Source organism: Convolutriloba macropyga, chromosome 2 (assembly GCF_964194025.1).
Source record: "Convolutriloba macropyga chromosome 2, txConMacr16.3, whole genome shotgun sequence".
In the NCBI taxonomy this organism is placed as follows: Eukaryota; Metazoa; Xenacoelomorpha; order Acoela; family Convolutidae; genus Convolutriloba; species Convolutriloba macropyga.
Genome location: NC_134469.1, coordinates 40548827 through 40561577, shown reverse-complemented (window position 1 = coordinate 40561577; position 12751 = coordinate 40548827). Strand labels below are relative to the sequence as shown.

General features: G+C 33.6%; 1 protein-coding gene across 3 annotated transcripts in view; it reads right to left on the bottom strand.

Moving 5' to 3' along the window:
- Nucleotides 1-12751, bottom strand: part of LOC142335273 (shaker-related potassium channel tsha2-like) — a 50390-nt gene that overhangs the window by 725 nt on the left and 36914 nt on the right. For all 3 annotated transcript variants that reach the window (XM_075383699.1, XM_075383700.1, XM_075383698.1), the window contains 2 exons: nucleotides 10046-10259; nucleotides 9382-9513 (listed from right to left, as the gene is read on the bottom strand). In XM_075383699.1, the coding sequence (XP_075239814.1) occupies nucleotides 9382-9513; nucleotides 10046-10259 (346 nt within the window). The remainder of the gene's footprint in view (nucleotides 1-9381; nucleotides 9514-10045; nucleotides 10260-12751) is intronic.

The window sequence follows — 12751 nt, the reverse complement described above, 5'->3', positions numbered from 1 at the left end:
AACTAGCTTTGAAATGGGTTTTTGGGAGAGGACATCGAGATTCTTGAGACAGTTTAGGAATTTATTAACATTTATGTACGTAATGCACATAATTGGCAAAATATACGTTACATTGAATTTAAACGCTCTCTGGTAAACAACTACCACTATTTAAGAGAACATAAGAGCATAGCAAAATGTGTCATGACGAAAAAGTTTATTTTTTTTAATAGTGGACGTATAAAGTTTTATTCATTACCCGTGTTGAGGTTCGAATTGTAAAAGTTGCTTGAATAAAAATGTTGTGGCGAATACCGTCGAGCCAGCGCCTCTGCAAATTGGGTAGGACATTTTCTAGGTTTTTCTTAAAAAGAGGGGAAATTAGAATACAAATTAAAATCTAAGTCGACATTTAGCATAGGACTTGTCTTATCCAAAAACGAATAGTTTGTTCTTAAGTCCAAATAAAAAAAAATGTGGCACTGATTGACTCATCCACTCAATGAACGGATAAAATATTACATAATGCAACAGCCATTTTTCTTAAACTCTGGATGGACTTCTTTTCTTTCAATTTGGAGGACGAGAAAAGGAAAAAATATGATCATGATTCCTGTAAAGTGTAGAAATTTTTACAGGTAAAAAAGAACCCGATATTTAAACTCCAAAAGTTTTCAGAAATTTAAAAACCTGTCTTCATTTTTTTGTAATAAACGGAGAGCAATTTTGTTTGTGTATGATGATTTGTATGCAACTAACTTATGGAAAGTTGTCTGTTTCACATTTACTCTTACAGATGATGTTTAATCAATTAGTTTGAAATGTGTTTTGGGTGTCAGGACCATTAACCCAATTCCATTTTATCCAATGCATTTTTACCCAACGCCAACTTTAAACTACATTATTGTTAAATTTACCAGAACAACTATATAGCGACTTGATATGAAAATATTACAACCGAACATGGTTTTACATTGTCGACATATTACAACACTTTTTTAAAACATCATTAAATAACGACTGCTAATTTGTATTCGGATAACTGAACGAAAAGATCAAAAGTCATTGAGTAATTTGGCATTGGGTAAAACGGCATTGGGTAAAATTGCATTGAGTAAAATGGAATTGCGTAAATTATCATGTAACCTAGTATAATTATGTACTCCACTAACATCAACATTATAGATATGAAGCCTACGTCAAAATCAGTTGTTTTTGTAATCCTCAAAATGGGATTAGTTTGGTTTTTCTCTTATCTCAGTTTGTTGGAATAAGTAGTTGCAGAACCACAAACTTTAGGTTCCCTTTCGACACATTTTCTCCTTAGAAAAAAAACAATCGAAAGGTTTCAAAATTTTTGTAAAACATTTTCTCAACTTGCCGGTCGTAAAATAATCTGAGTTCCAATAAAAAGAGGGATGTGCTCAAAACTTTTGAAGATGGGTTAAGATATTCTAAAAGCAATTTCTTTATAAAAATCGAAATGTTCCCGTTCAGATTTCGAATTGAATTACCCAGGTCGAAATACTTAGTAAAATTGATTTAATGTTAAATTTTTCGGTTAACATGAATTTGCGCCAATAGATGGGGTAGTGAAAAAACGTGCAGCTACGACTGCCATTTTTTAAAACAAATGGATCTAAATTTAGTTAAGATTGGTCATGTTTTCATGCAATCAAATTTTAGCCGATCAGAATTGAGAAAAAATTGTTAGCTGCCCAAAAACACAACTGCTTCAACCGCCGAAAAACATAAATTTAACTCAAACAGGTTACTTTGTCGACTGATTTCTAAATTTTCTGAGGTTTTTCATTTCAATTCAACATATTTTTCTCACTTATTTGGCTGAAGATCAATATCTTGTATTTTATTTAATTTTTTTTTCCAGGCCCATTGCAAAAAACTGTTTTCGAGCTTGTATTGAAAGAGCAAATCGATTAGTTTAATTTGGAAGTTTCAATTGTAGTACAGTGTGACAATTGGTCTCATCCAATTTTCACAGAATTCGGTGAGCAGATATCCAAAAGCAACCTGGACAAAAGTAAGTAAACGTCTTGCTTCAGTCACTATTTTTTCGGAGAATTTGCTGTTTATAGTAACCAAGTTGGCCTATATGAGCGCCATAACAATCTCTAAAATCTGGCGCAAAAACACAAGTAAAAAACGTTAAAAACAAAAGAGCAAAAATCTAAACGCAACCCAGGTTTATTTTTGACCTTAGACCGCACTGATCAGAAAATTTTCCAGACTTTTTTCTCAGATCAGACCATCTATCAAACCTTGTTCTAAGTCAAAATCATTTGTAAAGAATGATTACATTCAATCTACCTTATGACATCTTCTATTCAGGTATAATTTTTTGTTATTCAAAAATTTTTTCCTTTTCACCTTATTTGAAATGTGTTCTTTGTTTTGCAATATTTTATGACATTAGATGCAGCTCTTCGTTTTCTGCATATGAGCACTTGCTGAGCCGACAAACCTGCTGTGGCATAGGTAATGCGGGAATGCTACTGAACTCATTCAGTGAAGGATCCTGAAAAAAGAGCCCCAAAGTTGAGGTTTTCCAGACCTTGGTCTCAGACCATATTGGGTTATATTGACAGCAAAAGTGGTTGTACATAAGTGTGAAAAGTGGTCCGTCCCATCAAGGAATGATCAGCCACCCATGTCTTGAAAATTACCGCCTGTACTGTCTTGTTTGTGATGGATGCTAAAACTCGCATCAACTAGCTTTGAAATGGGTTTTTCGGAGAGGACATCGAGATTCTTGAGACAGTTTAGGAATTTATTAACATTTATGTACGTAATGCACATAATTGGCAAAATATACGTTACATTGAATTTAAACGCTCTCTGGTAAACAACTACCACTATTTAAGAGAACATAAGAGCATAGCAAAATGTGTCATGACGAAAAAGTTGATTTTTTTAATAGTGGACGTATAAAGTTTTATTCATTACCCGTGTTGAGGTTCGAATTGTAAAAGTTGCTTGAATAAAAATGTTGTGGCGAATAACGTCGAGCCAGCGCCTCTGCAAATTAGGTAGGACATATTCTAGGTTTTTCTTAAAAAGAGGGGAAATTAGAATACAAATTAAAATCTAAGTCGACATTTAGCATAGGACTTGTCTTATCCAAAAACGAAAAGTTTGTTCTTAAGTCCAGATAAAAAAAGTGGCACTGATTGACTCATCCACTCAATGAACGGATAAACTATTACATAATGCAACAGCCATTTTTCTTAAACTCTGGATGGACTTCTTTTCTTTCAATTTGGAGGACGAGAAAAAGAAAAAATTTGATCATGATTCCTGTAAAGTGTAGAAATTTTTACAGGTAAAAAAGAACCCGATATTTAAACTCCAAAAATTTTCAGAAATTTAAAAATCTGTCTTCATTTTTTTGTAATAAACGGAGAGCAATTTTGTTTGTGTATGATGATTTGTATGCAACTAACTTATGGAAAGTTGTCTGTTTCACATTTACTCTTACAGATGATGTTTAATCAATTAGTTTGAAATATGTTTTGGGTGTCAGGACCATTAACCCAATTCCATTTTATCCAATGCATTTTTACCCAACGCCAACTTTAAACTACATTATTGTTAAATTTACCAGAACAACTATATAGCGACTTGATATGAAAATATTACAACCGAACATGGTTTTACATTGTCGACATATTACAACACTTTTTTAAAACATCATTAAATAACGACTGCTAATTTGTATTCGGATAACTGAACGAAAAGATCAAAAGTCATTGAGTAATTTGGCATTGGGTAAAACGGCATTGGGTAAAATTGCATTGAGTAAAATGAAATTGCGTAAATTATCATGTAACCTAGTATAATTATGTACTCCACTAACATCAACATTATAGATATGAAGCCTACGTCAAAATCAGTTGTTTTTGTAATCCTCAAAATGGGATTAGTTTAGTTTTTCTCTTATCTCAGTTTGTTGGAATAAGTAGTTGCAGAACCACAAACTTTAGGTTCCCTTTCGACACATTTTCTCCTTAGAAAAAAAAACAATCGAAAGGTTTCAAAATTTTTGTAAAACATTTTCTCAACTTGCTGGTCGTAAAATAATCTGAGTTCCAATAGAAAGAGGGATGTGCTCAAAACTTTTGAAGATGGGTTAAGATATTCTAAAAGCAATTTCTTTATAAAAATCGAAATGTTCCCGTTCAGATTTCGAATTGAATTACCCAGGTCGAAATACTTAGTAAAATTGATTTAATATTAAATTTTTCGGTTAACATGAATTTGCGCCAATAGATGGGGTAGTGAAAAAAACGTGCAGCTACGACTGCCATTTTTTAAAACAAATGGATCTAAATTTAGTTAAGATTGGTCATGTTTTCATGCAATCAAATTTCAGCCGATCAGAATTGAGAAAAAATTGTTAGCTGCCCAAAAACACAACTGCTTCAACCGCCGAAAAACATAAATTTAACTCAAACAGGTTACTTTGTCGACTGATTTCTAAATTTTCTGAGGTTTTTCATTTCAATTCAACATATTTTTCTCACTTATTTGGCTGAAGATCAATATCTTGTATTTTATTTATTTTTTTTTCCAGGCCCATTGCAAAAAACTGTTTTCGAGCTTGTATTGAAAGAGCAAATCGATTAGTTTAATTTGGAAGTTTCAATTGTAGTACAGTGTGACAATTGATCTCATCCAATTTTCACAGAATTCGGTGAGCAGATATCCAAAAGCAACCTGGACAAAAGTAAGTAAACGTCTTGCTTCAGTCACTATTTTTTCGGAGAATTTGCTGTTTATAGTAACCAAGTTGGCCTATATGAGCGCCATAACAATCTCTAAAATCTGGCGTAAAAACACAAGTAAAAAACGTTAAAAACAAAAGAGCAAAAATCTAAACGCAACCCAGGTTTATTTTTGACCTTAGACCGCACTGATCAGAAAATTTCCCAGACATTTTTCTCAGATCAGACCATCTATCAAACCTTGTTCTAAGTCAAAAATCATTTGTAAAGAATGATTACATTCAATCTTATGACATCTTCTATTCAGGTATAATTTATTGTTATTCAAAAATTTTTTCCTTTTCACCTTATTTGAAATGTGTTCTTTGTTTTGCAATATTTTATGACATTAGATGCAGCTCTTCGTTTTCTGCATATGGGCACTTGCTGAGCCGACAAACTTGCTGTGGCATAGGTAATGCACGGAGCGGATGGGCTCAAACTGAATGAAAATTTAAAACTTTTAAAATCATGAAATGTTAGTTTAAACTTAATACAAACGGTCTTCATCGCTTTTTCTAGTTTCTATTGGGAACGCTCATTTTCTGTTGAGTATCAATAATAAAAATAGATTTAAAAATATTTGATAGCTTTTAATGGAGTTTTCAGAGCACAATAATAATCCATTTCAAAGGTTTTTAAACGATTATAATCCATTTTTTTAGTAGAATTAAATATAGTTTAAAAGATTTAAATCGTTAAAATGGTCCCAGATTGCAGCTGTAAAATGGATTTTTTGACAACATTTTATCAAAAAGAATGCTATATCATCGATTTTGAATTCCATTGTTTCAATGCGGGTACTTTAGTGGTACGTCAGAGGAACCCGAGCGCCTTAACTTACAAGGCTTTGAAGAATCCTTGTTATGCTTTTATCTCTCAAGATCATGCATGATTTTTGCTATGATAAAATTGAGGTTCTATAAATTTGAATAATATTTGAGAATTTCTGCTATTGGCCACTGTTGGATTGCTCTAAATATGTTATGAGTTTTGAGGTAAATTTTTCAGATAATCTAGAAACTTTACAAGACCCTGGAACTCATTTTATAAACTAAAGTGCTAATGGACCGACGACTGGCCAACGGTTTAGTGAGTCTGTTCAGTCTGGCAGTACTCGACAAATGTTCTGTTCAATCTGGCCGCTTCTTATGTTTTAATCTGTCTGTTCAATCTCGTAAATACCCTCATTTCAGTTCGTTAAGTCGGGCCAATAGTGGCCAAAGTATGTTTGATTTGCCCAATAGCCACATTTCGGCTATTCAATTTTCAACCCCCACCTCTGGGCGTCTGGCCAAAACTTATCTCGGGTCGAGGACCTCATCCTCCCCAGCAAGGATGTTTTTAAAAAAAATAACAAGGAGGCTTTGTAATGTGCGTTCGCACATAAAGTTCCGACCCCGCTCATCTACATTTTTCACTTAATTGTCTACCAAATGAGGAAGAGATAAAAAAAACTAACAAACCAACATATCGTTCAACAAACTACTAACTGAGCAAAACAATCTATCTTGGAGGGTCGAGACTTGTGACTACCATAATATGACTACCGGAAAAGGCGGTGATATAAATCAAATAATTACAAATATTAATTACGACCAAAGCTCGCCCGTTTTTTTGAAAACCATTAAAAATCAAATCAAAACGCCATCAGAAACTTATACTTTAATAAAGATTATCTTCTACTGCATTAGAGGAAAACATGGGACTTTTTCTCAATGACACTTCATAACAGTTCCAAAAGAAATGAACAAAAGGGCAAAGATTAAAAAAACGTTCTTTTTTCTAATAAGAATTAATGTCAAACTGATTGGAAATCTTATGCATCAAATGAAATCATTGAGAGATTTTTTTACCTCAATAGAGAACTAATGCGACCTTTCTTTATCCAGGATATTTCATACAACTACAAAAAGAACGACAAACACAGAACGAAAAACTGCACAAAAAAATTTACACGAAAAAATTTGCACAAAAAATTTGCTCAAAAACTATGTCCCAGGCATTTAAACCTTGAGCATTTAACTGTAAACATTACAAATATTTGATTGCGCTTTTGTCAATTGACGAGAGGACCGCCAATTATTGTGATACTGTGAAAACAATATGAAAACCTACAAAATTGGTCGAATATGCAAAAGTCACGAATTTTTTACGAAAACTGGTTGTACCAAGTACAAAAACCATTTGAGAAAAAATGGTAATAAAAAACAATTTGTAGTTGATTAGATAAGGGATGTGACTTGTCTAAAGGGATGCTAAGCTACAAGTTAACAGAAATAAGATTGGCAAATCTCAGAACTCCTTTTTTTTTTTAAAAACAATGATTTTCAAAAATATTAGCCAACATAAGCTAGACAGTTAGTCGTACAGTGGAAGAGCAGACAGTTTTTTGTGCAATCTTTTCGAAAGCTACTTGCGCATGTTATTAGTGAGATTGAGTCATTAGACTATAAATTAACATTAAATACAAGCTGAATTTAAAAAAATTTAAAAAAACTTTACAAAACCACAGTGTTGAAGCCATTAAAACTATAAAACATAAACCACGTGAAAAATAAATCTTAATTTTCGTGTCCTTTGAACAACACAAAGTTTTTTTGTAAAATGACTAGAAAAAACTACAAAAGTTGAAAAGTATCTAAATTTCACCAAAATTCTTCTAAAACAAATTGTCTAAACCCTAAAGACATCAGTCAAAACGTTTAAATAACAGAAAAATCACCATTGCTTTCAGCTCAACAATGAAGAGATCTCTCAAAATTGAGGCTAACTTAAGAAAATTATCCAAAAATGAAAAAAAAGAAGAAAAAAAACTCAAACCAGAACAAAAAGGGAGAAATGGAAGAAAACTTTTACTTTTTTGGAAAAATTTATTTTGAAAGTCAATAAAACCATTCGCAATATATCGATATCATTTATTAAATTAATTTAAGGATCAATGGTTGGCAACTGAGGACCTTAAATACCCAATTTTTGGCTTACGACAACAAAAATTAACAACAAATACTTGGCAAAAACAAAAACTCAAACAAACTCTAAAAGAGAATGGTGCTGCAGTCCTCAAATGCTAAAAAAACAATAAATATTTTCAGTTTTGATTTTTTTCAGTAAGATCGTTAAGTAAAGTGACATTTTGAAAAAAAAAGCAAAAACAACAGCAAAAATGGGCAATTATGCTCAAAAATCACAAAATTTTGTATTAAAACTCGTAGTACCAGAGCAAAGATACCGTTCTTTTAAGAGAATCCGCCACAAAATTAGTTTTCTCTTCTAAAAGAAACAATGTTTGACCTGTAATTACTGAAGTTAAGCTAAAAGTTGACAGAAGTACTATTAAAGTTCAAACAATCACTGAAATTTCTTTTAAACACATACATTCAATGACATAAGAGAGAATCGGTAACAACCGAATGCATGGAACAAGTGCAGAAGTCATTTGGACCTTTGAAAGATAGACTTATCAATCACAGTGCTAAAAGAATAACAATTGAAGAAAAAAACACAAGAATTCAGTTAAAGTTTACTAAAACTATTCAAAGCCATAAAAACCATTAGGTTCTCTGAAAACGAACTACATTTGGTCTCATTTTAATGTAAAACGGAGTTGCCAATAATGGACCTGGGTATAAAAATTTTTGTCATTATTTAACAATTAAAAAAGCAAATTATTTTGAAAAAAGGAAGCACCAAAATAAAAATTAAAAAGTTTCTGATGGTAAGAATCTATGATAATATCAAATCTATCCTTGATTTTACCGCGCGCCCAAAAAACTGTCCAAATGTTCCAATGGTTTCGAAATTAGACCAATTTTTGATTGAAATACTTCAAATATTTAAAAAAAATGATGCATTTTGTATGATTATCGAGTAAAATTTGGAAGAAACAGTCAATCTTTAATTACAAAATACTTTTAATTTAATTTCAACTAGCTCTCTTTTGGGGTTTAGAGAGATTGCGTCAGCGGTTTCTAGGTCTCCGCTTTTGGCAAAATTAAACAAATTGGATCAAAAAAGCAAATTTTGTCCAGTTTTTGAAGAAAAAAATCTGAATTTTGAAAACTTTAACAATTTTTTTTTTAGCCAAAGAAACTCAAATCAAATAATTCAGCAACGCTTTTTGGTCTTTGAAAGTAATAAAACCCTCTACTGTTAGGAATTTTAACTTATTTTAAATAGTATTAGCAAAATTGTGCCAACTTTTAGCAAAAATGACTGAAAATGTGAATAAAAACTGTCGAATATTTACAAAACTGTAAATCTCCATAAATCCCTGTTCATAACGAAATTCAAAAAAATCTTTTTAATTCCATATTCTAGGGTGTACGTGCTTTTGAATGATGCCACTCACAACTCTCTACGATGAATATATCGATCGGCCAAAATTGTCTGAAGAAAAAAAACCGTTTGAGTATATGGTTCCTCCCTCCCCACTAAAGTGGGGGTCGGAACAATACTGCATGCAAGCCTGCTTGTGTGAAAATCGTGTCTTATTTCAAAATATCAAATTTCAGCCTGCTTTCATTTCTATGTCTGTATGTGTGATCAAAACAATGAGTTGGTGGTTTGCATGAGCGTGTAAGTGGAAGAAAGTGCTTCAGTTTATGCATATGTGGTATACCTTTGGCTTGTAGTCCTGCTCTGCAATGTACACTGCACTTGAGAAGAGGATGACTGACATTGAGAAGAAGAAGATAAGAAGTCCCAACTCATTCAAGCTCGACCGGAATGTGTGACCCAGGATTTGTAAGTTCTTAAATCATTGATTTCAGTTCGTTATTGTTCCAGGTCAGCTCAAGCTTATTATTCCCAATTAATCAGTTATGCCAATTAATCAATTATGATCTTGTGGGATTACATTGAGAGAACAATAAAAGACCCATTCAGTTCATTAAGACGCTATTCCATTCTATGCTACTGAAGATTTCTATGTTATTAAGTTTTCTATGTTTGTAAATTTTTCATTTTTTCTAGAATTTTATAAATTTTTATAAATTCATATATAATTATAAATGATCAATTAATTTTGAATGTCTTCATATTTAGGTTTTCAAGTGAATTAAATGTCATAGGGCATTTACGTGAGTTAGAGAAGGAATTTAGAAAACACTAAAAGTTTTTTGATAAAAAATTTTGCTTTATTTTTCCAGAAGTTTATAAATGTTTAAATTATCCACTGTTTTCCAAAAAATGTAAATTTTTTGACAAATTATTCATTATTTCTCGACTAAGGATAGTGATCCGGGTGTTGAAAAGGAAAACAATCAACAATTTTCATGTTAAACCTTGGAGTGTCTGGTGAGTTTGAGGATGGGGAATATGCGAACAAGTCGAGTGATGCGCAGCATGGAGAGAGGTCTGGCCTTCACATTGTCCAGTTTGGAAGTAAACATGCCATACTCCACGAACAGAGAGGAATAGAACGGCACCACTGCCAGGAAGTCAAAGATGTTCAGGATGCTCTTCAGAAACTCAACTTTACTCGGGCAGGTGAAAAACCTGCAATCAAAACCGTTCATTGCAAACCATTTAACTATGCTTCCATTCAAAAAGCATTAAAACATACAAGAGAAAAAGCAAGCTCTGTAAATCAAATCTACAAACGTGCCGGGGCCGAGATATCAGGGCCGTTTCAGCGCATTTTTTGAAAAAATACGCTGAATGCGCTTAAATTATGCAAGAAAAGCATTGAAATCGCTGAAATGTGACGAAATTTTCAGAAGGCGCTGAAACTTAAAAAATTAGTGCTTCTTCAGCGCATTTCTTACGTAACTTCTGCACATTTTTTTTAAATGTCAGCACGTTTTTTTTCAGCGCATTTCTTACAAAGTTTTAGCGCATTTGAGAGTGCGTCGCAACTCACCTGAAGCGTTGATCAGCACATTTCTTACATAGCTTTTATCTCATTCTTCTGCGCTTTTCTTAACTAAATTCCTCGCATTGCTCACAAAAAATAGCTTCCGCAGTTTGGCCAACTGATCGGCTTTTTGTCATTTGAAATTTTCTGACTAATTTTTCATAACTCTCTACCAAAAATGTGGAATACAAATACTGAAAGATCCAAAATTCGTCCGAATGTTTTGTTCTACTTTTTGCTCCTTATAAGAAGTACATTGAAAAATTTGGAAGTCTGCCTCATAATTTTATTAAAACTAAGATGCCTTTGACAGATAAGAAGGCCATTTTCATAAAAATGGAGTTCATATAACATAATTTCAAAATAGTTACGCTAAAATCTTTAAAAAATCTTAGTACCATCTTATCGGGATTTGTCGAGTTTTAATACTCTTGTAATCATTATGCTTCAAGTTTCACTTCACTGGGTGGGCTCTGTCGCTGAAAATTAAATTATTCAGCTACGTTTTTAGCTTTCATTGAGTTCTAAAGAGTTGCTTTGATTTCTTTCAAATTTTTCCAATAAAAAATTGCTAATTAGAATGATAGCATGTTATAATGGTGTCAAAATTTGTTTCTCTAATAGCATTCCGAAAGTTGTGTTTTGAGCTCCTCTTATGTCTTCAATTAGACAGTTTGATCAACCCCGTTGTGTGCAACAATAGCAGTTCAGTAGTGAACCTGCATATTTCATAATCATCTTGCAAAATCAGGAAAAAAACAGCTTTTCTACATTTAAAAAATTTATTCATTGTTCCCGAAAAAATTGGCTTCAGAATGATCATTATCATTGCAGCGTAAAATCAAAACTGAAATTTTCAAAAATTTTAGCTGTAAAGACGCGTTACCAGTTTTGTTTATCCTTGATGAATGGGACACTGGATATTGCATACTGCATACGAGGAGGAAAGTTGCGTTCAGGTTACGGTAGGTGTGCGAGGGAAACGTTTTGAGATGCCAGAGCGGTGAGTGAAGTGACATTCTTTGGGCATTCAGATTCGTGTTGCATAATAAAAACAGTTAAATTTGCGACGTCTTGGGTCCTTTAACTGATTGTTCACGATCCGCTCGGGTTAGCAGACAAATGTTTTCATGATTTACCGGGCATTTTAGCAGTTGTGTTCAACATCTTCTGGATCACTTAGCTGGTGAATTCACTATCTATTGGGCCGACTGGCAGGTGTAATCAAGATCGCCCCGGTCAGTTGGCAGTTCTAATCATGATCTCCTTGATCACTTAGCAGGTAAGTTCACGCTCTCAGTTCACTTAGGAGGTTTGTCCACGACCTTCCAAGTCACTTAGCTGTTCCTTTCATGATCTCCCTGGTCACGTAGCAGATGAGTTCACAGTCTCCCATTTCAGTTAGCGGGTTTATGCACGATCTCCTAGTTCACTTAGCAGTTGTATTCAAGATCTCTGGGACACTTAGCAAGTGTGTTCATGACCTCCAACATAACATAGCAGATATTTTTTCGAAGTCCCGTCATTTTGCAACCTGTCTAGTGATCTCTTAGTTCACTTAGCAGGTGTATTCAAAATCTCAAGGGCCACTTAGCAGGAGTAAATCTAGATTACCCTGGTCAGTTAGCAGTTGTGTTTATGACCCCCCGGTCACTTAGATCACATAGGGGGATCATTTACGATCCCTCAGGTCACTCAGCAGGTGTGCTGACGCTCATTTTGACCGACTAGCTTGTGTGCTTACGATTTCCCGTTTTCTTGTCTGGATTATTTCCGATCAGCTGGGTCAATTGCCAGGTGTATTGACAACCTCTCGAACCAATTAGCAGTTTTGTTCGCATTCTTCCATTGATCTCTCTCACAGGTCACTTAGCAGGTGAATTCACTATATGCCGGTTCACTTAGAGGGTGTAATCGCGATCTCCTTGGTCAAGTCTAATAAAGTATGGTATAAATTTGGATTGATGTTAACTGATCTAGCATGGATTGAATATGACTGTGGTGTGATATAGCTGGTGTGAATATGAATTTGATGTGATGAAGTATGGTGTGATTGTGCTGGTGGTGTGACATTATGTTTGGTGAACATGCTTGGCAAGTGATGCCAAATCAGGGCTGAAACAGGTTTAAGAGA